The 26,086-nt window shown below is 35.6% G+C and overlaps 2 protein-coding genes across 3 annotated transcripts in view; one reads left to right on the top strand and one right to left on the bottom strand.

The window, feature by feature from the left end:
• Nucleotides 1-699: 699 nt before the first annotated feature.
• Nucleotides 700-2,825, top strand: LOC104593479 (hyccin). Its single transcript, XM_010253346.3, has one exon. The coding sequence runs from the start codon at nucleotides 1,378-1,380 to the stop codon at nucleotides 2,410-2,412; it is 1,035 nt and encodes a 344-aa protein (XP_010251648.1). The 5' UTR covers nucleotides 700-1,377; the 3' UTR covers nucleotides 2,413-2,825.
• Nucleotides 2,826-2,952: 127 nt separating this feature from the next.
• Nucleotides 2,953-26,086, bottom strand: part of LOC104593478 (non-specific lipid transfer protein GPI-anchored 2-like) — a 28,726-nt gene continuing 5,592 nt past the window's right edge. The window contains exons 2-5 of one of the 2 annotated variants that reach the window (XM_010253343.3): nucleotides 25,214-25,267; nucleotides 7,965-8,018; nucleotides 7,797-7,850; nucleotides 2,953-3,345 (exon numbers count right to left, since the gene is read on the bottom strand). In XM_010253343.3, coding sequence (XP_010251645.1) covers nucleotides 3,218-3,345; nucleotides 7,797-7,850; nucleotides 7,965-8,018; nucleotides 25,214-25,267 — 290 coding nt within the window. In that variant the 3' untranslated portion in view covers nucleotides 2,953-3,217. Of the gene's footprint in view, nucleotides 3,346-7,796; nucleotides 7,851-7,964; nucleotides 8,019-21,843; nucleotides 22,248-25,213; nucleotides 25,268-26,086 lie in introns of those variants that run through there. The other variant, XM_010253344.3, reaches the window with a different exon arrangement.

Genomic DNA, 26,086 nt, shown 5'->3' on the forward strand with positions numbered 1-26,086 from the left:
ATAGGTTTAAGTAAATCTATGAAACAATAGGGGTGTTCTAGTAAATGACCCTTTAAATAAAAAGATGGATAAATTGCATATAGGTACCCTATACTTTGGGCTTGGTGACAAATAGGTACCCTGAACTTTCAATTGATATATTTAAGTACCTTGAACTCTCAAAGATAGGCACTTGGGTTCATTCATTAGTATTCCGTCAATTAAACATTATGCAATACCAAAACTACCCTTCTATCGATTAAACTTATACGGTATGATTAATACTGAATAAGTTATTAAGTTACATAATAACTATCCATCCATTAGTATTCGGTCAGGGTAATCAAGTGTTGCAATTGAAAGTACAAGATACCCATCTATCACTAGTCACTACGAGTTCACATCTCCGCCCCACAACACATCCCTGCCATGTATTGAAAACATCTCCCGATGATAGTACCAGAATCGACGATGTCATCATCAGAAGATGTTCTCAATACACGGTGAGGATGTGCTGTGGGGCGGACATGTGAACTCAGTCACTACCCCAAAATACAGGGTACCAAATACCCATTTGTCACTAGTCACTATCCCCCAAAGTACAGGGTACCTATATGTAATTTACCCTAAAAAGATAGCCAAACGGCCCAAGCAGCACAAAGAAAAGCTTCCACAGTTGGCTACTAGCATGTTTTCCATTTCATGAGCTGGTACATTAAACTGACAAAGGATTAAAAAAAGAAAAAAAGTGGCTAACATTAAGGCTCATTTTGGAAAAAGTACAAAAAATACATACAAAATAAAAGATTTTGTATTCTACATATACATTCCAAACTGACCCAACACAAACCTATTTGCACTCCCATACATTTACAGTTTTACACCATATCCCCTACACTTTCTCCTTCACATCCATTCAAAATTCAATATGACTTGTGTCCAATCACATGTATATTCTCATCGGATGAATGGGTATCTATTTATACTCGTACAACGGGACACTTGGCACAAACTTAATGTAAATATAGGTCAAAGAGAGATCATAGGGCCGAAACGAGCTTATCATGATTCATGAAGTGAGAGATCAAAGCTCCAAGCTTTGAGGCAAAGACTCGTTCAAATTGAGCACGAAATTGCTGCTAAAACAATGCCATTGCCTTCCAAAACCGTAGATGCATTTCACAAAATGCCCAAAGATTCAACCATTCATGGTGATTCAGTTTCGTGTTTTGCTGCTGAAGTAGATCCACCCTCATTGAAATCCCCTGCAAAAATCCTTAAATCTCTCCTGTTCTTCCTCCTTTATTCTTTCCTATTCTGACACCATTAATTCATCGTAAAAATTTCACATCCCCCCTTCACATCTCTCTCTCTCTCTCTCTCTCTCAAAACTAACAGATGTCAGAAAGTGAAATCCCTGAAACCACCGGCAATGAACCTGAATCCTCGTCCGGCAGCTCCACTAATTCAAAAATCCAATCAGCGATTGAAAGCCTCATTTCCATCGTTGATAACATCCCTCCTTCCCTTTCCTCCTCCGAGAACCCAGCCACTTCCCTTCTTCACGACCCCGACCTCGCACGGAAGATCTCATCTCACCTCCGACAGCCCAACTCCGGCGCTGGTGACAACCACCTTTGCCGATGGCTCTACGACACTTTCCAATCCTCAGACCCCACCCTCCAACTCGTCGTACTTAGATTTCTACCCATCATCGCCGGAGTTTACCTCTCTAGAGTCGTTCTGCGTGTGCCTCTGGCCGGATTCGAGGCTGTACTACTAGCCATATACGCCCATGAAACCACGTCTCGAGGTGGCCAAGCGCTAACAGTCAACGTCCCGGATCTCTCCCACTCAAGTATCTATCACGAAACCAAGGTGACCACCAAGAACAATGCAACTGGGATAAATTTAGCCATTTTCTCTCCAAGTTTGGAACCCCATGGCACAGTCAGATCTACCAAGAGAGCTCGAATTGTTGGAGTGGCCTTGGAGTTGTATTACAGTAAAATTTCACACATGCCCATTGGCTCAAAGATGGATTTCTGTGAGTTCTGTGTGGCTTGGGCTGGTCAGGATGGAGATATGTACAAGGATGATCAGAAGGATCCTTCTGAACAGAGTAAACCACAGAGAAAGCATGGAGAAGACAAGGGAGGGAGAAGAATTCCTCTGCCATGGGAGCTACTGCAACCAGCTCTGAGGGTTTTGGGTCACTGTCTCATGGGTCCCAATGATTCAAAGGAACTGAAGGAAGCTGCATCTGCTGCCTCTAGGAGTTTGTACGCCAGGGCGTTGCATGATGTCAACCCTCAAGCCATTCTAGCCACTGGAAGTCTTCTTAGACTGGGGAAGCTGGCAATGGCGGATTCAACAGACAAAACGGACCCCACCGAAATCCCAGATTTAAACAACCCCATTATCACCATCTAATGATTCTTCCAGTTTTCTGGTTCAGTGGATTATCCTTTCTCAATAATTCTATTGCAGTGTAACTTGATTTTCAACAATATGCAAAATTCATGTTAGTTTTTCTTCATTCTGAAAAAGATCCAAAAAAAAAAAAATCAGTTTGCTGTGAATTTAGGGTTTTTATCATAAGATTCATGTAAATGCTTTGGTTAAAAAATAGGTTTGCCCAAGACAAAACATTCAACCTGTCATGGTGGGTCTGATGTCTTTCAATAGATATGGTTTTCTGCAGATTATTTACATAGACAAATTTATGGTATGTGCTATTTATTTCTCCCTCACATGAATCTCTTATGTAAATGAATGCGGATGTGTGGATGCTTTTTTTTTTTTCTTTTCATTTTTCCCTACCAGTACCATCTCTCTTCTCTGCTGCTTTTTTCTGCAAAATTCAATCCCTGGACTAGAGAGATTCAGGTTGCTCCCTAATCCCCTAGACCCCTACATATATAGATATGTATAAAACTTCACATCTGAAAGAGAATAAAAAAGAAAAAAAGCTAGAGGTAGAAAGTAGAAACTGATAATTGTTTCATCATGCCGAAAGCAAAATTTATTCAGGTAATCAAACATGCATCTTCTTCCTAAAACAAATTTCAACACAAACAAGAAGACTGGCATACAAATCCTCAAAATGCAAGTCTGAGCACTACACACTTTTGGTTGGACTGAACACTGCAATTGTAATGAAGAAGCTGAGACTTCTTGAGATAGAGAAGTTCTAGAATTAATGCCTCCATGGTTTTATCTAAGGGGTCCTCAAATCTCAAAAGAAGAGAAAAGTTGCCACACTTGATAAGACAACAAGGGAAACAAGAGTGAAGTCTCCAAGAATGCTAGGAGAGCCGCTGCTGTCCTTTGTTAGAGAAGATCCTTCCTCCAGCGATGGTGCAACTGTTAACATTCAGAAGTAGAGATCAAATAATAGTTCGAAAGATAAAAAACTATGAAGTGATATGCATCTTCTTGACAGGTAAGAATGTTTACTAGCATTTCTTCTTAGCTTGTATACAAAATGGAGAATGGAAGGAAGGGTTTCTTAAACAAATAGTAATCTTTTGTTGATTATAGTCTTTCTATTAGCTAGTGCTATTGATATGTTACAAGTTAAGGGGTCTAGAAAAGAAGCAGGGATCGCATTGAGAATATCTTCCATACATGCATATGTTAAATTCATGGAGAGATGTTCTTGATGTGAGGTTGGACACCCATGCTTTCAAAGGAGATTGATTGAGGCAGTTAAAAATGATTTTAGGACTTGTAATTTAACAATGGACAAGGCACTTAACATAGCAAGATGGAAGAACAGGATTTTAATGTAGCTGATTTTTAGGTGCCATTTGGTAAGTCTTTTTTGAAAGATCTTCTGAGAGATCTGACAACCAAAAGATGTAGTGGGCTTTTACATAGCTTGGCAGTCCACAGACCGTTTGGTTGGAGGCGTATCTTTTTGCACAAAGACGAGACGAAAAAAGTGGAAAAGCTCCATTTTGAGCTTCCCAAAAATAGCTTGAAACAGGCTTCCCATGTCTTTTTGGGATGGAGTCTTTCAACAGCTAGATCTTCTCCCAAACAAACGAGAAAAGACAAAAATGCAGCTGCCGGGCTTCTAAACAGCTGACAGCCCGCGCTGAAAGATGCACCAAAAGAGGATTAATTGAGAGTTCTTTCAACAGCTGGCCAAGACCCAAGAAATTAATGGCTGGTCAGCAGAGCAAGAAACCTTATCAGAGTTTAGTCTTGAGTCAAGTTGGCCCAATCTGAGAAACACACCTGGGTCATTAATTCCATGATTTTTCCCTGTTTGGGTTGATGCTTTGGGTGGCCTGACTCTGTCCTAACCCAATGATAGCCTAACTGGCCCCCTTTTAACATATACAGGCACTATTGTTTGCTGTGTAAATATGTATTTAATAAGTTTTCTCTTTTCTAAATTGCACTGCACGAGTTCAAAGTATCAGCAAGAGAACCCTCAAGCTATGCCAATCCAACCAGAGTGAACAAGGGTATCTAGACTGAATGGTAGACTATCCAGTCTAATAAATGACAACTTTCCTGCTTTAAACTGCAGTTAGCAATTAATAAATAAAAAGCAATTACAAAAAATTTAGAACTTCTGTTTGCATTTTTGAAAATCATGATTTATAGGGTAAAGATGAAACAACATGCTATGCAACATAAAGAGAATGAAGAAACAGTTATAAATTACGTTTGGTTTGATAGAAAATGAGAGAGAAACAGAAATTTGAGAGAGTTCATAAGAATTTTGACAAATTTCTTTGAAAACGTTCACTCAATCTTCTGTTTCTCTCTTATTTTCAATCGAACCAAACACTGTTTTTGTTTAACATTTATAACCTTCTATACTTAAATGAAATAATATGTTCACTTGATTTACATACATATTAATTTCTACTTTTCTATTTAATTTTCATATATTCTAGTTTCATTTTTTTTTTATTTTGAGTATAACCACTTAATTTGTGCAAGAATAAAAAAAAAAAAAGTGCCAAAGTTTAGGTTCACATCTAGTACTCCACCCCTCTCAACACTCAAATAGCTAGGACCAACATTATACTTAATGGCCTTTCACATTATATATCTATATCTATATCTATATCTATATCTATATCTATCTATCTATCTATCTATCTATCTATCTATCTATCTATCTATCTATTTATCTATCTATCTATCTATATATAATATTAACTAATTTATACTTTTTAAAATGAATATTTTTATCATATGCAACTTTATTGGTGCTGAAGGACTTGTATGGTTAAAAAGAGATTGCAAATTTGTTCGAGAACCAAATTTTCTTTGGACTTCTAAAATTATTATTATTATTATTATTATTATTATTATTATTATTATTATTATTATTATTATTATTATTATTATTATTATTATTATATTTACTTTTCTTCTTTTCCATTTTAATAGGTTGTCTAGATGAAGTATGTGTTTCACCAATCTATATCTATATTCATACTATATTACTATTAAAAGTACAAATGAAAATGTGAAACTTACATTTGATTAAAATACTCCTATTTTTGAATTTTGTCCCTCTCTAATTGTAAAGTGGGAAAATGTAATTTGAACTACTACTTTTTACATTATTTAATTCCCTCTCATTAAGTCTTATATTTAAAGTATTAACTACTGTCATCTTTCATTGAATCCTATTCTTGACAAAAGTGCCCTTATCTTTTAAATTGGCCCCTCACTAATTGTGAGGTTAGAGTTTGTATTTTGAATTACTTCTTTTTACCTCATTCAATTCCTTCTCATTAAATCTTAAATATATTTAAGGTATTAATTCTCATTCTTTCTCACTAAATTCTATATTTAAGTTATTTTTCTCTCACTAATATATTCTATCATTTTTTGCTTTAAATAAATTTTGTTAATTAGATCTATATCCAATACTTCTAGCAATATCAAGCTCATATTTTAAATTAATCCAAAAATGACACCATTCTTCCATCCTTGTAGTGGGTAAGTAATTCAACCATCCAAGTCAAATCTCAAATGGATCAACCCATGATGATATATTAAAAAATATTTTTTTTAAATAAAAAGAAATACAAAAAATACAAAAAAAATGTAGAAAACCAAGCACATATCTAAGATTTTATATTAATCATATTAAAGAAAAATGCATATAGTAAACAATAATTGTTTTAATTGGCGTTGGAAATGAAATAAAAAATTTAAAACTAGCCCAAAAATGAAATTGTTTTCCTACTTGGTGGTAGTTCAACAATTCAACCTTCTAGGTCAAATGTGCCAACCCTTGATGCCATAATTAAATAATAAATTTAAAAAAAGATAAAAACATAAAAAATGAAAAAAATACAAAAATTTACTAATATATTATATTAATCATATTAAATAAAAATAAGTGTGATACACAAGATTATTTTTATTGATGATGGAAAGGAAATACAAAATATAAATCTGAAAAAAAAATTGTTTTTCATATTTGGTCAAGGGCTAGTTAACAATTTAACCTTGGGGGTCAAATGTGTCAACCCTTGATATCATAATTACATAATAAAAAGGTAAAAAGATAAAAACAAAAAAATTACAGAAAATGTAGAAATTTTGTAGAAAACAATTAAGCACATCTTTAATATTATATATTCATCATATCAAACAAAAAAATTAAAAAGAAATGTAGAAAAATTTGGCCACATCTCTAAACTTTTAGGTCAACAAAAAAAAAATGAAATTATTTTCTCGTTTGGTGGTAGGTCAGCAATTAAACATTTAGGTCAAATGTGTGAGCATTTGATGTCATAATTAAATAATAAAAATTATTAAAAAAAGATAAAAACCACACAAATGAAAAAATGCATAAATTTTGTTAAAACATTTGGGGACATCTATAATATTGTATATTCATTATATTAAACAAAAACAAGCATGATATCTAATTTAGTCATTTTCTAATTGTGTGGGCAGAAAATGTAATTAATTTGAACTATTACTTTTAACCTCATTCAGATCCCTTTCATTAAGTATATATCTAAGGTATTAACTCTCACTCTCTCTCTCATTAAATCATATATTTAAGATATTTCTTCTCATCGATTAATTCTATTATTAGATCTGGTGTTGTCGTTGATTGGCTGTAGTTTGTTGTGGGTAGAGTTATTATGGGTAGGAGATTTGATCTTCCGAACCAATGGGAACATTGCTTACATCCATTTGAAAATGTGCTCTTGGTTTTAGATTCAGTAAATATGAAGAAAAACACAGTTTTTTTTTTTTTTTTTTGTTGTAAGAAAATAATACTTTTCAAACCATTTCTGGAACCCTTCTAATCAAACTTTTTACCCAGTCTTAGTTTATGATCAAATTGAGACATCTCTCATATTTTATAAAGCTGCTTTTTCTTTGACACGAAACGGTTAGAAAACGAAGATTTTGCCTTCAATAATTAATACTATAGCTGATATTTTCATTTTGAAAACATTTCCACCTTGTACACCAAAACAAACAAATGAACAATGGTGCCATAATTTAACCCTTCTCTTGTTATAACCATAGGCTATGTTTGGTTTGAAGACAATAAGGTAGAAACAGAAGGTTGAGGGAAGTTCGTAAGGAATTTCACATAATCTGTTGAGAACTTACCCACAATTTTCTGTTTCTCTTATTTCAACCAAACCAAACACAGCTAAAAGGAGAGTTGTAAGTTCTAATTTTCATTTTTTTTGGGTCTTCTAACTCCATGGGTCATAATATTGAATAATTATGTAGTTTTGTAACTTTTGTTGTATCCAAAAGCAAATTTTAGAAATAAGAAGACTAAAAGAAAATGAATTATTTACCGGTTGCATTGGCACCATCGCTTGTTATAGGGCTGATAGTTGGGGCCCTAGGCACTGCAAATAAAAGAAAGGAATAGCAATAATTGGTACAAGCAAAAAAAAAAAAAAAACTATGATCTAAAATCATATATAAGAGAAAAGAAAACTTAAAGAAGATGAATTATTTACCAGTTGCAGTAGGAGCTTTGCTTGGTCTATGTATGCCAGTTGGGACTCCGGGTGCTGATAAAAAAAGGAATGACAATAACTCCATTAATTTGCTTGAATAATATTCAAGATCAATTAGGTAAAAGTAGCTTAAAGTAATATATAGAATTCCTTTGAACCAAACAGTTAAATAGTGGTCAAAAGTTTCATCAGAACTCTTTCAAAGCTCTCGAAATGAAGCATTACCGGATGGTCTAAGACATTTGATATGCTTTTCTTAAGCGGATCCATCTAATGATGGGTCTTTCCTGAATACTAGCCATGTATAAGATTTGGGGGCCTCACATGAGTCCGGATCTACTGCCTATAAGAATTCTGCCTACGTCTACCCACATAACATCTCAGCCACACATGGAGAACATCTCATCCTCCTACAAAGTATTATGCATGGAGGAGATGTGTCCAATGCACGGGGTAGTGTGTTGTGGGTAGATATGGGTAGAGTTCTTGCATCTTGCAAATTGATGTAAGTCAAAGAGTAGACTATTGATCATACACAGACATTCTCTCTCTCTATCATTTTCTTTGTGATAGTGATTGGATGAGACTGAAATTTATCACTACAAACATGGGGTTCTATCTGCTTGAGTTTTTCATTAGAATCACAAGATTCTACTTGTTCATTAAGACTATATTAAAGGAAGGAAAAGATAGGGAAACCAATACAAGGTTTGTAAAGGTTTCCCTACCTTTCCCTTCAAACCAAAAATAGCCTAACAGGCCCCTTAAGCAGAACGAGCAGGACTAAACATTTTGGGCCTAATAAGAGCAAATCAAGAAGATACAAAGCCTTTGGTGAAAATCCCAAAACCTAATCATGGAAGACAAATAGAGAATATCCAACAATTTGTGCATAAGCACATGGAAAATGAAGTGAAAATTCATTTTGACATATTTAGTAGGGGCATGGAAAATAGGATGAATATCAAGATATATTGCCCCATGCCAATATTGTCAAAATGAACCAGTGGTGATTGAAAAGACTTCAAGCTTAATAATTCAAAGAGAAGAGATTGCAACCAAATAATCTCAGTGGTAACATTTAGAAAGTGCTCAAAATCCAGCTTCAATAATTAAGCGTGCAACCACGGATAACTAAGGGTGTCAATGGATCGGTTTTGGATTGGACCCCATCCAGTCCAAAATCAATTTGGATGGATTGGATGGACCAATAAAACATATTGGATTGGGCCAATCCGGTCCAAAATATTTATTAGATTGGATTGGACCATGTCTGTTCGTAACAAATTTATATTGGATTGTGTTGGATTAAGCCAATATTTGACCCATTGATATAAGATAAGAATATATGTGTTAATGGACTGGGTTTGGGTTGAAACCAATCTAAATCAAAATGAATTTGAACAGATTGGATAGTCTAGACATTGAATTGGACCAGTCCAAATTAGTCCAAAACATTCATTGGATTGGACTTGGTCCATTTATAATGGACTCACATTGGATCAGATCAGATTGGACCAAATCCAGTCCAATTGACACCCCTATCTATAACCATTTAATAGAACAAAGTTAAGACCAAGAACCAAAGCTACTAGTGGACCAACAGTCATCTAGATAGTTAACCCAATCAAAATCAAAAAACACAATCACATGGAATGGGAGCCCATCACTTGTGTTCTTGAGATAGCACACTGGGAGAGGCAAGCAATGAAGGAATTTAGGTTAGTAGTAGAAATCCCTGCATTTAAGATATCAACAGCACAAACCAAAATAAACATCACCATTGAATCCCATCTATATATAAATTCACTATCTTGGAGTCATTAAAACCAAAGTTTAAGAAATTAGAATGGAATAAAAAAAAATGAACATAAAGTGCTTGTTTCAAGCTATATAAAGACTTATGAAAGTAAACATGATGAGAAAATGAGGATCAATGATTTCTTGTAGATGAATCTTATGTACTTTTTCATTGAGACTCCCATTTAACAAAGCATTATTGAGACTCCCATTTAGGCCCTATTTGGTTTGCAGGAATAGGGATCTGGAATCAGAACCGGAATGGGTTATTCCAATTCTTGTTAGAGAATATCAATCAATTTAAGAACCTCATTTAACAACTTAAGCTTTTAGGTTGAATGGTTCTTTGAGATGGTATCAGAGCCACTTTGACCAAGTGGTTTAGTGTTCGATTCTGATTATCCCCATTACATTTAAATAAGTTTCATTACAAGGTATGGATGGGCTTGTGCTTGTTCACGCTTCAAGCCCAATGGGATTTCGTGTGAAGCAAGCGAACCTTCATAATACACCACTTTGACGTAACAATGTTGGCACCACATAGTTGGAGCCAAGAGACTATGCCCCATTGTTAACCAAGGCGTGAAATTTTGATAGTGTAGAGCTTGTGGTAGGGGATGAGAGGCAGGAGGGTAAGAGCACAAGCACAATGAACACTTTCTCAACTGCAAATTACCATAGGATGGACTGAAGTATAAGATACTTGAGCCTGCTTTAGTGCCATAATAAACCTCTTGAAGAGGATGTGCTTTCATAGTCAAAGGGGGCAGAATACGGAATGAGGGGGTAGAATCCTAAAAATTAAATAAAACTAAATCAAGTGGAAAGTAAGATCTGTTCATTTTTCGAGAAGTTACTTACCCTGGTAAATGCAATTATTTGGCAAGTGTTTGGAAATATTTATTTAGCTAAGTGCATTTGCCATATTTTTTTTTATTTCTCAGATAAATAAGATAATGACTATTTTAGCAATAAAAAGTCATTATTAAAAGCAGAAATTTGGTCCCATCCAAGTTTTGGCAATTTCCCCTCTTAGTGGGAAAGTTATTTATTCACATGAGAGATAGGTATCACTTAAGGAAAATGAATTATCTGTAGATTCCACATAAATTTGAAAAAAGAATATGTATATCTTGATCAATGGGAACCAAAATTTTATTGACCAACTTTCCCCATATCAATCAAAAAAAAGAAAAAAAAAAACCTAGGTGCCATGAGATTTAAAAATAGATAAAAAGAGAAGTTACCAACTTTTTATATTCTTCACAAATCAAACCATAGCAATCTTCTTAACTATTCATAATGAAGGGTGACCCAATTGACAATTGTTGATGCCATCTAGTACTTAGATGCCACTCGTTCTCCAATCAAAGTTTGGACACCACACACCATTCACATTATTCTAATTAGAGACACCTAACTGAAGTTGGTATACACCTTCATGGGTTCAAGCTAAACCTCCATTTCTAACGCGCTATCCTTAATTTCAAAATTATAATTAGGGCCATTTATCTCTTGTAAACTGTAACACAGATAAGAGATTTTTCGATATTGTTGTAACATGATATTAATTCAAAGAAAATAACCATCTGTGATAAGGATATGGTTAATTTGCAAACATGATCCATTATAGGCACACTTGATCAGGACTGTTGTAATCTGATAAGCAAAACATTGCAATGCACTATATATTTGAAATTGCCAATGGAATAAGTCACTAAAGCTGTCTTTGGTTGTAGTGTGAATTTATTTGCCCTGATGTAAAATCATGGCAGTGCAAATGATTTTAGTGCAAATTATGATTTATTTTTATTTCAATTTTTATCTTATTTTGTTTTATTATAGTACCAATGAAGTAAAGCAAGATTTGAAGTAAACTATAATAACATCCAAAATAAAATTAAACCAGATTTTACATTATTTTCATTTACACTTTCATGCATTTGTACTAGCACAAATAAAATTGCACTCTAACCAAACATAGCTTAAGCATCACTAGTGACTACAGCTGCTACTATTAACCCATGCCACCATGTATGTATTGGTCAGTGTGTGGTTCCACTTGACCCAATTTCCTCACAGATGCTACTATTAATCATCATGATACAAAAACTTGTCCTTTGGCATTGTATACATTTCTGAAAAATACTACTAAAAACAGTATTCATTCCCAAGAACTGACTAGCCTGTAGTAGTGGTGTCAACGGCTTGGATTCCGCATGGGTTTGCCTCAATCCTAACCTGACCTTCCAGCACTCCAACTTAAACTTGACTTGACCTGGCTTAAAAATATATGATTTCCGAACCAATAGACTCCGGTTTAACCCAATTTCGACCCGACTTAACTCGTATAGTTTTAAATGTATTTTTTAACACATTTTAAAGACCTAAAATATATTAATTTAAATAAGAAAATTGTTTTATAGATTCTAAGGTATTATTCTTTTCATTAAAAAAAAAGAAAATCAAAATCAGCATATAAATAAATTATAAACTTTAAGCTTATGCAAGGTATCATGACCCGGCGGGACGGATCAACCAAAACTCAAACCTGACCCAAACCTAACTCGGGTCAAAGAATCAAAACCCTAACCCAACCCTAAACCAAATAAACTTGACCCTAACCTGACCCTAAGGCAGATTTACCATTTAACCTGACCCATTGACATCCCTAGCCTGTAGTATATAAAGTTCAAAATACCATACATGAATCTTCATTATCTTCATAAATAATTTCCTCTATTGAATCAAATTCAGGTCCTATAACTTCATTTTCAATAGCATTATTCTCTAGAGAATTAGTAAGGGCTACTACTTTGTTTAGGCAATGAGAAGTGACCAAATCCTTTGCACCAAAAGCATTTTATATCCTTCGTAAAGTTAGCCACAGATGAATGACTTGTACTACTTTGATTAACTGTAGACGCAAATGGCTTACTTGGACAGGCTGTGATAGGAATAGAACCTTTATTAGAACCATGCTGTACTTGAATTGAATAGAACCTTTATTGTGACCCGCATCATGATTCACTCCGAATCTAGTTGAGAACAATCCTTAGGCAAAATTTTATAGTGATTTGTGGTGGAAGCTTAAGGTGGTATGGATCCGATCCATATTCGGTTTTTGAGTCCAACACGAATATGACAAGTTATGTAATTTGGGGTTTTCTCTACTATGTATCTTTTGGCTTTAGAGTGAAGTCAAGAGGTTTGGGGTGTTTTAAGGTTTAGGGCTTCTGTTAGGGAGGTTGTGCACAACTTTGTAATTTCCATTTTTGTTTTTATAGTAGATTTTTGCTCCTCCTTCGCCCGTGGACATGGGCTATAAGCCAAATCATGTAAATCTGTGTATTCTCCATTCTTTACTTCTCTTTATCACTGTTTTCTCTCTATTTTATTGTGCCATTTGAATATTTGTTTCAAGCTTTTGCACAACAAAGTGGAAGATGCAAACACTGTTAATAGTTTCCAAGCATGAAGCGATGCTTTAGAGCTTGCTTCATGTCTTCCCACGTCCTTGGTTCAAATGTAGATCTTCTCATGACTTCAATATGTTTAATCCACCAAATACGTTCCATTTCTTTCATTTTTTCTTCAGCAAAAAATGCCTTCTTGCCTTTTGCCATGCTGTACCCAAGGTTCAAAGTATTTACACGTATTGGTCCGTATTTGACCGATACGTATCATGCCGATAGCTTCCCAATACGCCCCTACAGGGATTGTATCGGGTCAGATCATGGTTCAGAGGGTAGCCGAGACTTAAACCGACCCTTCTGAACTAGTTTTGAAAAAAAATAAATAAAACATAAAAAAAGCACCAATACAAGCTTCTAAGCTATGTATCCAGTCTATAAAAATCCAAGAGATGCATCACAAAACCTATTCATGGGAAGTGTTTTAAAAGGCGTGGGAGGCGTACGCCCAGAGGCGCGCCTCCAGGTGAGGCGCTCTCCTGAGATGTATGCCAGAGGCGCTGACACCTCTGAGGCGTACGCCTCTTGCACTTTTTTCATGAGGCATGCTAGAGGCGTACACCTCATGTGCCTCATGCACATATTATATAAAAAGACAGAAAAAAAGGAAAAAGGAAAGGAAAAGAAAGGGAAGCGAAAGAAAAAGAAAGAGAAGAAAAAAAGAGAAAAGGAAAGAAAGAAAGAAAAGATAAGAGGAAAGAAAGTGGTTTTCCCCTGCCCCTTCGGCTGGGGGGCTTCGCCTCCAGACCTCCCGCCCCCTTTTTGATGCAACCCAATTTGTTTTTTTTTTTTTTTTCTGAGTTAGGGGGGTCTTGCCCCCGCTTCGACAAGACCCTCCATTTCAACTAATGTTATGCATTTTTGTTCTTCTTAATATAAAAGATTTTTATTAAAAATAAAGAAAAATGAGATCCCCCCCTTACTCTTCATCCTCCTCCTAACCCCTCTCCTCTTAAAGAGGCATAAGACTCCTTGTATTCGGGAAGCTTACACCTCTTGCGTTCTGAACTACGCCTCACACCTTTAGGTAGTAGAACACCTCACATCACGCCTCTGCGTTTTAAAACATTATTCATGGGCTAAGCTTAGGCTTAATGGTGGTTTGATCTCAAACATTGGGGAGAGCTCAAACTCACCCTTAGGATAGGCCCATAAGGAACTTGGTCATCAAGATCACACCATACCAAGCCTCAACCATTGAGGTGAGGCTGCAGACTACCATGTGAGTGTTAGGAGTGATCAGGGTTAAGTCAAGTTGGGCTGATGTTGTGCGTAGCACCTATGATAAGATTATAATTTAGGCTCGAGTCTGGGCTAACCCCAACCTTGGGCTTGAAATATGAACTATTGACATTTGAGTCTATAAAACTAAACAATAAAATTTTAAATATTTATTTCTGGTAAATAAAAGTTTATCAATGCAAAAGAATAAAGTAAGGGCAGGTGACTTGACCTTCAAAGGTACATCAGGAGCAAGTTTTCTCTAAAACCACTCAAAAAATTAAGAAAATTTAAAAAAAAAAATAAGAAGTATGTCGGAGGTGATAACCATCATTGATTTACTATGAGGAGAAAGAAATTTTGCCTTTCATCACCATCCTTATACGACATCTCATCTTCGTAATGACTTCCATCATCTTCAACTTCACATTCCTTCTCAGATTCTATACCGGAATTTCATCGAACAACATTTCCGCATTCTTGTGAGACATGTATAGATCCTGCATGGAATGAGATATCTAGTTCATGGTTATTTCTTTTGTAGTATGTATTGCACACCTTTTCAAGTAAAACATCAAACACCTTTTGCTTGAAAACTTTTTCTTGCTCCAAGGGTTCTTCTATAAAGCTAACTAAACTGGATCTGAAACCTCTCCTTCTACTCCTTGTTAGTTTCTATATCATCACCAAAATCTTTTACAAGGACTGGAGACCTAGAAACAATATTCTCCCTTCGATCACCATGATCTTCCACCTCATGTGAATCACCCAAGTTTTCGTTCCTAACAATCATTCTGCCTGTCATCTAAAAGATCTACTTAAATTTCTTCACAATTGTCCTTGCATCCAACTCTTCAACTAGCTTTGAAGTACTTGGATCCTGCGCTTTCTCTCCTGTTCGGTTCGATTCGGTTTTAAAAACCTTGGTGCCATTAACTCTTATAAGGGTTAACTAGTTGACGTGTATTAACTCATGAATATATGTAATATCTATTAAAATATTTATAATAAACATTTATTATATATAATATTATGTTATAATTTGCTTAAGGATAGTAACCCTAATAGGATTTCACACTCCCTTAAAAATTTGCTTCTCTTGATATATGATATATTAGAGAGCTTAGAAGAGTGCAATTTGACTAACCCTCTAAGGTGAATTCAATTTGCACTTTCTTGTTCCAACAAATCCAGAATTAAGTGTTGAAAAGATACAAAGTAAAGGAGTAGGGTAACTTCCATTATAGGAATTGATTTGGCCAATTGCATCGAGCAGTAAAGTAGATTTTCATCAAACAATTTAAATTGGACATGATAAACAAGCTTCTATAAGTATGAAATAATGTAAAAACTAAAAATAATCAAATACACTATGGAGATCCTAGGTTTATAATGAAACCGACTTTTCATTTTCACTTTCATGTTTACCTATAGGTATCTCTAAATATGGCTCAGATACTTTCAAATATGGATCTAATATCTCAAGATTTAGCTTCAATTCCAAACTGATGTAGGATAAGGTAATGGCCCTACTAATTTGAAATATGGGGATCGATGGGTTTCATAGGGTGAATGAGAGGCTAATAGGTAATTAAAGATGAAGAATGTGAATGGAAAAGCAAGTAGAATGCTAGTTGTCCACCAAAGAATTAGCAAGAACTTACAAGGAAAGAGATGCACTCCTATTGTTAGGGTAAGCAACAAAGAGTGAGATCTCTCTTAAAAGAGAAAAAAAAACAAGAGAGAGAGAGAGAGACCCTATTTTGCATCCATCTTTACTCCTAAGGCTTCATTTGGATCCAGTGTAAAACGTTATCAGTGTAAAAGTATACCTACGACATTTTACACTGAACCGTATGTATAGGTGACTGTTACATTTTGAAAACCGTGATAAAAAAGTGTAAAGTTTTGCATCGAGAAAATCAATGTAGTATTTACATTGATTATCGATGTAAAACTTTATGCTTTATGAGCTTTTACATCGATTCACAATGTAAAACTCCACATCCAAACGCCAACAAATCTAAACCAGAGTGGAGTTTTACGTCAATCATAATTACACCCTCCTTCCAAATGTCTACAAAATCGAACTAATGTAAATTTTACTTCGGTTCTTGATTTACATCGCATCCAAATGCAACCTAAATAATCAAATACTACCCCCACATGTCTAGTCCTCTAAGGATTGAGATCTCTCTAAAGATACAATCTTTGAAAGGTGGTGAACCTATTGTTTTTTGGTGAAGCAAAGATCAATCATTCAACAATCCCTATTCTCTATGCTCATTGGGAAGTGTGCCTAGGCCTTCTTTGATGGAAATTTGAGAGTTTCTAGTTGGTACCTTTAGGCTCGAAAAGAGTGTAGTTATCACATCATTGGGGATGAAATTCTCAAGAGGTCCAGAAGTCCATCTAATGAAAATTCTCAAGAGGTTGTCTGAGGAAAGGATGTACACCTGGGTTTGGTCAATTCTCTATAAATCCTTGTGTGTTATACTTTATTATAGTAGATGTACTTGCTTATTTACTTTGCTAATTGCATCATACTGCATTACACACACCTTCCATTCCATCAAGTTTTGCATTCAAAGTTTTAGAAAGCATTAGTTGGGGGAAAAGATAATAACATCATCTAGGCAACACCCCTTGTAAAGATAATAACATCATCCGCATAAAGGGCATGAAATACAATCCTATTCCTCTCCACTAGTTTGTGCAAACTATGACTAAAGACCTCTTTAACAAGAACAAATAGATATAGGGAGAGGGATCTCCTTGCCTTAGACCTTTGAAAAACTTAAACAAACCACTGATGACACCTTTTACCAAGACAAAGAACCAACAATTATTAATAGTTTTCATAACTAAATCCACCCATCACTAGCAAAAGTCAAACTTTAACAAAACCTTCTAGATAAAGCCCCAATATAATTTGTCCTAGGCTTTCACCATATCTAACTTCAGAACAATGTTATTACTAGCAATCTTCTTGTCAATCATGGTTTTCAAAACCGGACCTGATTGGACGATTGGACTATAAAAATCGAGCCCAAAACCGTTATTTCGTCAAAAAACGTTGATTTGGTCAATAAATCGCTGGCCTGAGCAATCAAACCATCCAATGGTTTTGGTTGTTTTTTATTTATTTTTATTTATTTTATTTATTTGTTTTTTTTGTCAGAATGGGTCGTTCATTCAATTCAAACAGTCAAACTATTCAACCTAAGAACTGGACCCCTAACCAGTTAATTGTCCGGTTCGATTTTAAAAACCTTGTTGTCAATATCCAAGGATACTTACTAAACATAGGAAATATTATCCAAAATACTTCCTAAGCACAACCTAAAAGATCATCCAAACCCAAAAAACACTAAGATTGTTAGCATTTGGTCAGACCTAGAAAGAACATGCACTTCCAAGCCATCCATAAAAAAATAGATTTTATTGTTAAGTAAAATATTACTATAAAAACCTTTAGAATTGACCTTCTAGCAATAGATTGCAACCTATGGACATTAGCCATTGGCTCTACCACAACTATCATAGAAAGGAGGTAGATTTACCTTGGCTTGACTGAGCTCTACTACTTCGATCTATTCTGAATCCTCCTTCCTCTTATTATTATTATTATTTTTTTTTGTCACAACCCTTCACCACCCGTTGAAAGCCATCACTATCTATCAATACCTCTCACTATTTGGTTGCTCCATCTCCATCAATCCCAATGTCGAAGACTACAACCATTGATGATTCTCCCCTAGGTCCAAACCTAATACTTCTAGCCTCTCATGGAAAAGGTTACTTGAGTTAAAAATCTGATCAAACCCTGCCTTGTCTTGGCATAGATCATCTAAACTTGGAGGCACTCTCTAAAATTTGACCATCCAATGAAGAGGAGGTTCCACATTGATTAACAACCTCTATGTCTTCAATGACAAGCTCTTTGTCCAAAAGCTCATCCTCCTTAACGAGATTGTGGTATCAATGACTGGTGGTTCCAGTTGCATCCAAGGTTCAAAATATTGTTACCTATCGGGGTCTTCCCGATACATCCTTATGGGGGTGTATCGAATCGGACCATGGTCCAGAGGGTAACCGAAATTTAAACTGATCCCTCTAAATCGGTTTTAAGAAAAATAAATAAAACACAAAAAGACACTGATACAGGCCGATACACCCTACTAGGGGGAATGGGAGAGCATTAGAAACAGGGGGAGGCTTTGAGACTTCTTTTGCATCCCCATTCCATGTCAGTAGCTTGGACAGAACCAGATCACTATGGATTTGGCTTGAGCTTTTAGCTTGCACTCTTCCCCTTCATGACTATGTTTGAAACAATTAGTGCAAGATCACACCTTCGTTGTTGTTGTAGTCAAAATTAGCTTGGAAGTTGTTAAATTCACCTTAGGCTCAGTTTGGAAAAAGCCCTAAGGTAAGGGTTTTGTCACCGCCGCTACCACTGATCCAAAGAGGGGCTTCTTTCTTGGCTTCCAAAGGTTCAAACTGATATAACCAAGTTCATGCTGCTACAGATTAACTTTGTTGAGCCCCAAAGAACCTCCTTCCCCAATCCCTATTGTATGATCCTTGATGGTAAAATAATGAGGATAGAGTTCAAGAAATTGGACTTACTTAGAAGACTGAACATGTTTTATGTTCAAACCTAAGCAATTACTAAATTGGACTTTTACGTAGAACCAGAAAATTCGGATCTTGTTTAAAGATTATTTGTAGTTGTAGGTAGCCCCAAAATCAAAACTTATACCACTAAAGGTGTAGATAGAGAAGAAGCACGGAAAGCCTATTACATGTGAAAATTGTCTTGTTTCCTATGGTAAGATTTATCAAATTGATACCAACAAGTATCAAGTGGATTGGACAAGAGAAAAGCTGGCAAATAACGGAAGAAATGTTCCAAGAGTTGTACCTATATGTAAAAGCCATAACCACAAGGTCCACAACTAGGGGTGTCAATTGGACTGAATTTGGTCAAATCCGATCCAGTCCAATGTGAGTCCATTATAAATGGATCAGGTCCAATCCAATCTAATGAATGTTTTGGGCCAATTTGGACCGGTCCAATTCAATGTCTGGACCATCCAATTCATTTTGATTTAGATTGGTTTTAACCTAAACTTGGTCCATTGACACATGTATTCTTATCTTATGTCAATGGACCAGATATTGGCTTAATCCAACCCAATCCAATATAAATTTATTAGGGACAGACCAGGTCCAATCCAATCTAGTAAATATTTTGGACCGAATTGGTCCAATCCAATATGTCTTGTTGGTCCGTGCAACCCGTCCAAATTGATTTTCGACTGGACAGGGTCCCATCCAAAACTGGTCCATTGACACCCTTAACCACAACCACCAAAGCCCCTTATGGTTTCTATTGTTACTAGTTTAAGACAACCTTAAGGAACGAGTATTGTTGTTGGCTAAGTTTGCTATTGAAGTGGGAGATCCATAGAGCCATGATGGTGCTATTGCAACCTGATTTCACAACTTGATAATTACAAGTGAAGATCATCAACTGTGAGGTTGTCGGTCTCAACCGTAGTAATGATAGAGGTGACAAAGTATTCGTATATTTTAAACCGAGTCCAGAATGTAAAGAAGATCATTGGAAGCAATAAGTTTCTAGACATACTCATTGATTGACTGTGAACCTTTTTCCATAGTTTAAAACTGAAATCGAAGTTGTAGAATATGGGCACAAGATGGGGAATCATAGGAGCATTGTTATGGCATTCCAAATTGCAATGGAAGTAAGGAGACCAACCATCCGTAATACCCACACTTACAATGGGAGATGATATCAGCTAGCTCAAGCTCAGTTAGTCATATATATATATATATATATATATATTCCAGCCATCATAGGCCAGATTGAGGATGAACCTTGTAAAATCAAATGGGATCAGGGATCTATGATCTCTCTCTCAAAGGATATGGAAGGGAGAAAAAAAACCATGCATACCAGATGGTACAACTCCCACTGGTTAGCAAATAGGATGATCAAATAGGCAAAAGAGAGGAGTGTGGAATACTGTTCACCATAGCAGCGAGAATGTGCAGTTTCATCACCTTAATTTTAGGGTCCGTTTGGTCCATAATCTGAACTGGAATGGGAATCAAATTCTTCCAGAATTGGAATTAGAATGATTTATTCCTATAATCTGTTTGGTTCAGAGAAGAATTGGAATGAGAATTGAAATAAGCTAGAATAGGATTTCATTCCCAAGGAAGGGGGAGGGAATGATTATTCCCTCAAATAGGAGAATGCCATTCCACCAGGAATGGAAATGAGATTCCGATTCTGCTCAATCAAACATTTGGAATAAAAATGGACCATTTCGATTCCAATTCCACACCCCTATTTCCGCAAACCAAATGGCCCTTCCCTTTAGGGTTATTAAATCATGAATGATAGGCACCCTAAACTTATCACGGAATCAGATCACTCCCATCAAATAAAATAACTTTACCCTGCTTTTGGTTTGATAGAAAATGAGAGAGAGATTCTTCAAGAATTCCCCTCAACTTTCTGTTTCTCTCTTACTTTCTATCAAACCCAAAATTAGTATCATATACTATTGGGTGTGTCATTTAGCTGAACTTATTTAGTTGCAAGCATGAAAAAATATGTTGAGAGTTGAGATGGAAGCTTACATGGGCACAAGCTGGGGTCATGTGTACTGACACGGCAAGCAAAAGAAGATGGCCTCAAGGGCTCTAGTAATGGCGATTAAAAAACTGGGATTCCAAAGCTATTAGCGTCACAGGACTGAGACAGGAACTCGGGCAGTCCGGCCAGTGCCGTTACACCTCTACCGCCTACCGCTACAATCACCATCACTGCAACGGAGGTCCTAATTCCAGTGCTCCTCCATACCTCAGGCAGTTTCTTTTATTCCACTCTGCTCTCACTTTCTTGACTGAGAGGGAAAGAGATGGGCCATGCAGATTAATGGTCTGGTCTGAAAGCTAACTCCTTCCAACACCTCAATCAATGAGGGGGTTGAAAGAGAGTGCTTCAAATTCAATTCGCATCGTCTCCTTTAAGTTGCATTTATTCGGTCATGAGGAGAGATTCAATGCAAAGTTTTAAAGTGGGTTGGGCATTGAATGCAGTAGGTGACAGACTGGTTTTCTGTTTTAACCATGTTGGACTGGTTCAATCAACATGATCATGAAGTAAAAATTTCAAAAACTAATCCCAAAGGGGTGGAGGAAGAAATCCAATTGAGCTCTCATTCCTTGTTAATTCCACACGATCAATCAGCTCTTCATCTAATCTTCCTTCTCTTCTCTAGCCCAACCTTGGAAATAAATTTCCCTGCTTGCCCCACCAAAATTACAGGGAAAGAAAATAGAAATTGAACTCAATAAATGCTTAATCACTACAAAAGTAAAAATTGTTAATACAATCAAATATGCACTTCTTTCCTAAAATAAATTTCAACAAGAACAAAGTGATTATTGATCTTGATGCTTTACTAGTCCTTAAAAATAAAAATGGCTAGCCATTTTTTTTTATTTTGTTCTTTTGGTTGGACTGAACCCTAAAACTGTAATGAGGAAATTGAAACTTTTGAGATAGAAGTCCTAGAATCATTCCCTCTATGGTTTTCTAATGATATCCTCAAATCTCAGAAGAAGAAAACAGCTGCCACACTTGATAAGCCAACAAGGAAAATCAGAGTTAAGTCTCCAGAAATGCGAGAGCCACCGCTGCTGCCCTTTGTTGAAGGAGCTCCTGCTTCTGGTGATGGTGCAGATGCTAACATATAATTTTGTAGAATTAGAAAGCATGGTTTAGAAGGAAAAATACTATAAAGAAAAGGTATGCAGCTCCTTGACATGTTTAATAGCCTTACTCGTTTATTTGGTGTAACTAACATGGAATTTGCCTAGACAGAGAAGAACAAAATGGACAATGGAATTTGTTTCAAGTAATCTTGTATAACATGGAATTTTTCTTTAAACATGTCGTAAGAATGAAGGTCCTTCCAGTGAAGAAGGCCACAGAATATATACTCGGGTCTCCAACTGTTTTATGTGGCTTCTATCAGATTTGGTTGGGGTCAATATAGATATATATAAATCCACTCAACGAAATTATTAAAACCTAGGCTGACTGGACACAAGCCCAACCCAATCTTAAACCTGAGCCAATTGAACATGAGCACAACCAAAATGATATTTCCTCAATCCAAGTATAACCAGTTTCAGAGTAATAGTTAGGACAGTATGGTTTAGCTTGAGATGGAAATATCAACATGATTTAAACCCTGATTAGAGTTAGGCGAAAAGGGTAATAATTTAAAATTGCATTGCACAACTAAAAAGAAATATTGGAGTTGAAAACATGAGCAAGAAAATCGATCCTCAAGCTATGCCAACTCGTCCATAGTCAATTAAGCTCTCCTATCCTGAATAAAGTTAGGGTTTAACAACTGAGCCTCTATAGACTGGCCTTCAGTTACCAGAATGGTCTAATAAATGACAAATTTCCTGTTTGTAAATGCACTTCAAAGTATTTCTACTGAAAGAATACCATATCACTATAGAGAATTCGAGCTAATGAAGGGTGTGAGTTATTAGTAACCTTCCTCATAAATGCATTCAAATGATGATACGATCACTTCAACTTTTATTCTTTCCCTTTTTATTCTGGGTTGTTCCCTAGACACCCGGTCTATAAATTGAACGGGTCCAATCCAAATGGATATGCATGCACCACATCATCTGACATAAATGTTTTTGTTTATCTTTGTTTTAAAGGAATGCCATCAAAAATGCATGCAGGTTTCCTGAAACAAAGTAAAAACTTGGCCAATTCAATTCAGAAAAGTAGCTTTGTTTTCTCAAACCAACAAAAAGATGCATTCAATAACAAAAGCATGTTTCTAATTCCACAAGACTGATATGAACTACTATTTAGTGTATGGCTCAAACACCAAAGTTTGCCATGGACCGTCTTAAAGGTGCTACTTTAAAGCCCCCATGGCCATGAATCATATAAACTCACATTTAAATGGACTTCGGTCTGAAGTATAAATAAAAATATAGAAAAAAATGTGAACTAATATCCATTATTGCCAGAAGACCTACGTAAAACCATTTTGTTTTGATGTTTTGCATCAAAGTAAGCTGAAAACAATAAAGCATTTGTTATAACACTTATTAATACATGAATTTTGAATATATTTGACCAACTCAACTTTTCAAAAGGAAAACATTGTTTAGGAAACCAGAGCGGACTACCCGGTTGGACCAGTTGAACTGTGACCCAGGGCCCTGGGTGGTTCAATCACACCCCAAAAACCCAAATTCCTCAAAAAATCAGTCAAAACTGGCTGACCAATCAATTTAACTGGAGAAATAATGAACCGGTCCCGATAGAAATGAGATTCAATCAGTGCAAAGCCAGTTCAAACAACCATCATAGCTTTGCATTGGGAATATCTCCCCATGAAATAAAGCATAGAAGTACAGAGATGTTCCTGATGCAAGGCTGTTCAGGCTGTTTGAACAGTGTTCGAACGGGCCTTGCACTGACTGAAGCCGATCTCGTCCCAATATCATGAAACTGCCCAGGTCACTAAATAATTGAAAATTCCAAGTGTTTGTGACAAGACTTGAACCCATAACCTCTTATTTACATGTATTGCTTAATTACCATTAATCTATTTTTTATTTGTGTTAATTAATGGCTCTTGGTCATTGTTGAATTAAGAGGCTTGAACCTTGGTTATTTGTTTTAAAATTTATGAAACTTGCCATCCATCTATCATATTTAAGTATATGATAAAATTTGTAAAATATATTATATATGGTATTTATATGACTTGTAGTATATATACATATATGCCATGTCATAAGTCATAACGGTTCGAGCTCCAATGTGACCCCAGTTGAACCTCTCCCTTTTCCTGTTCTATGACCAGTCCAATTCACTGAACATTGCAAAAAACAGTTTTGGATGCTTGTCCCTGATTTGAAAGGTCTGATCTCAGTCTCAGAACATTTTTAATATCCATTCAACCAAGAAGTCTATCGGAACATTGTATGCTTTATGAGACATAAAATCAAACCAGTAGGGGAAAGCAAGAAATCATGCTTTTAAATTTCTGGTTTCACCTTTAAGGGAGAAAGGTGTTTTATGTGTTTTCTATTTTAAGAAAATAATGTTTTTCAAATCTTTTGTAAGACCAATTTTTCTTGAAATCTCAATAACGACAATAATTCACATTGAAGATCCTCCTCCCCCCAAATTTAGCTTTAACCTTATGTCGGTTTCTCAATCTAATACTCTTAACTTATGTCAGATTGAAAAGTTAACATATTTCAAAAAGTCAGCACTTATTTTGATATAAAATGGGTGGACAACAAACGTTTTTGACATAAATGATTAAAACTATAGCTGGGAATTTTCAGTTTGGAAATTGGTCCACCCCATGTACATTGAAAGAAATGGAACCAAAAGTAATGCTTGTGAGATGCTTGGGCTGCATCCCCGTATACTTATTGCTTGCCTTCTTTTCTTTTAAGAAAATTTCTTTTATTATCAGAAATAAAGTAACAAGTGATCAAATTTTAATATGGTGGTCATAATATTGTAGTCTTTGTTGCGTTTTTTGACTTACCCCATGGTCAGTCATAATATTGCATGATTATGTAGTCTCATTGTATCTAAAAGCATATTTTAAAGAAAAGAAAATTTAAAGAAATTAAATTATTTACCAGATGCAGTGGGACCTTCACTTGCTGTAGGACTGCTAATTGGAACCCCAAATACTGCAAAAGAAAGGTAAAACAGAAATGAGAAAAAGGCAAAAACTAAGATCTAGGACACCTATTTGGGGCCCATTAAGTTACCCCTTTTCTTGAACAGTATGAGGTATTGCACAAACCAGAAAATATGGATACAAGAAAACCTCATACAGAAACTATACAACAGGGTTATCAAACTAAATTTATGGAAACCTCCATGAAGTTGTCATTTCTCCTAAATCAGGACAACCACACAATTCAATGGATCCCATTTTGAAGATTAATTCCGAAAAATCAGCTTTAAGTGATAAGCCTTTTGAAGTAATAATTCGAATAGTGGTCAAAAAATTTATTTATGGGCCATTTGATAACAGATGAAGTGGCTGAACTGAAAAGCATATTTAGTGAATAACAGATGATGCTGAAGTTGGGTAGATTACTATTCCTTTGAATATTTTATTATTTAATTATTTTATTCACTAAAAGACAAAGAAATAAGTTGTTCAGTTCAGAAACTTCAGCCATTATCAACAGCCCCTTAAACTCTTTTAAAGCTCTAAAAATGAAGCATGAATCAACTTTCCAAGTGGTAAGCTGTGATGGCCCATTGGCCCCAACACTGTAACTAGCAATCTTGTGTCCTCAAACCCTAGCCAATTCCATTAACAAGAATGAGTTGTTTAAGTCTAGGACCATGGGAACTATATTTTTTTTCTTTTTTCAGATAAGTGCACCAAAAGTATTAGAAAAATAGGCAGATAACCTTTTATCATCTAAGTTGTTTTCTAACTTTTGGATCTAAGACTTGAAAGATCTAAACAGGAGCACAGAATCTTTAATGGT

The sequence above is a fragment of the Nelumbo nucifera genome, chromosome 7 (genome assembly GCF_055504915.1).
Source record: "Nelumbo nucifera cultivar China Antique chromosome 7, China Antique-T2T, whole genome shotgun sequence".
Lineage (NCBI taxonomy): Eukaryota > Viridiplantae > Streptophyta > Magnoliopsida > Proteales > Nelumbonaceae > Nelumbo > Nelumbo nucifera.

Excerpts from the sequence above, each read along its gene's own strand:
- LOC104593479 (XM_010253346.3), top strand. The coding sequence starts at position 1,378 with ATGTCAGAAAGTGAAATCCCTGAAACCACCGGCAATGAACCTGAATCC.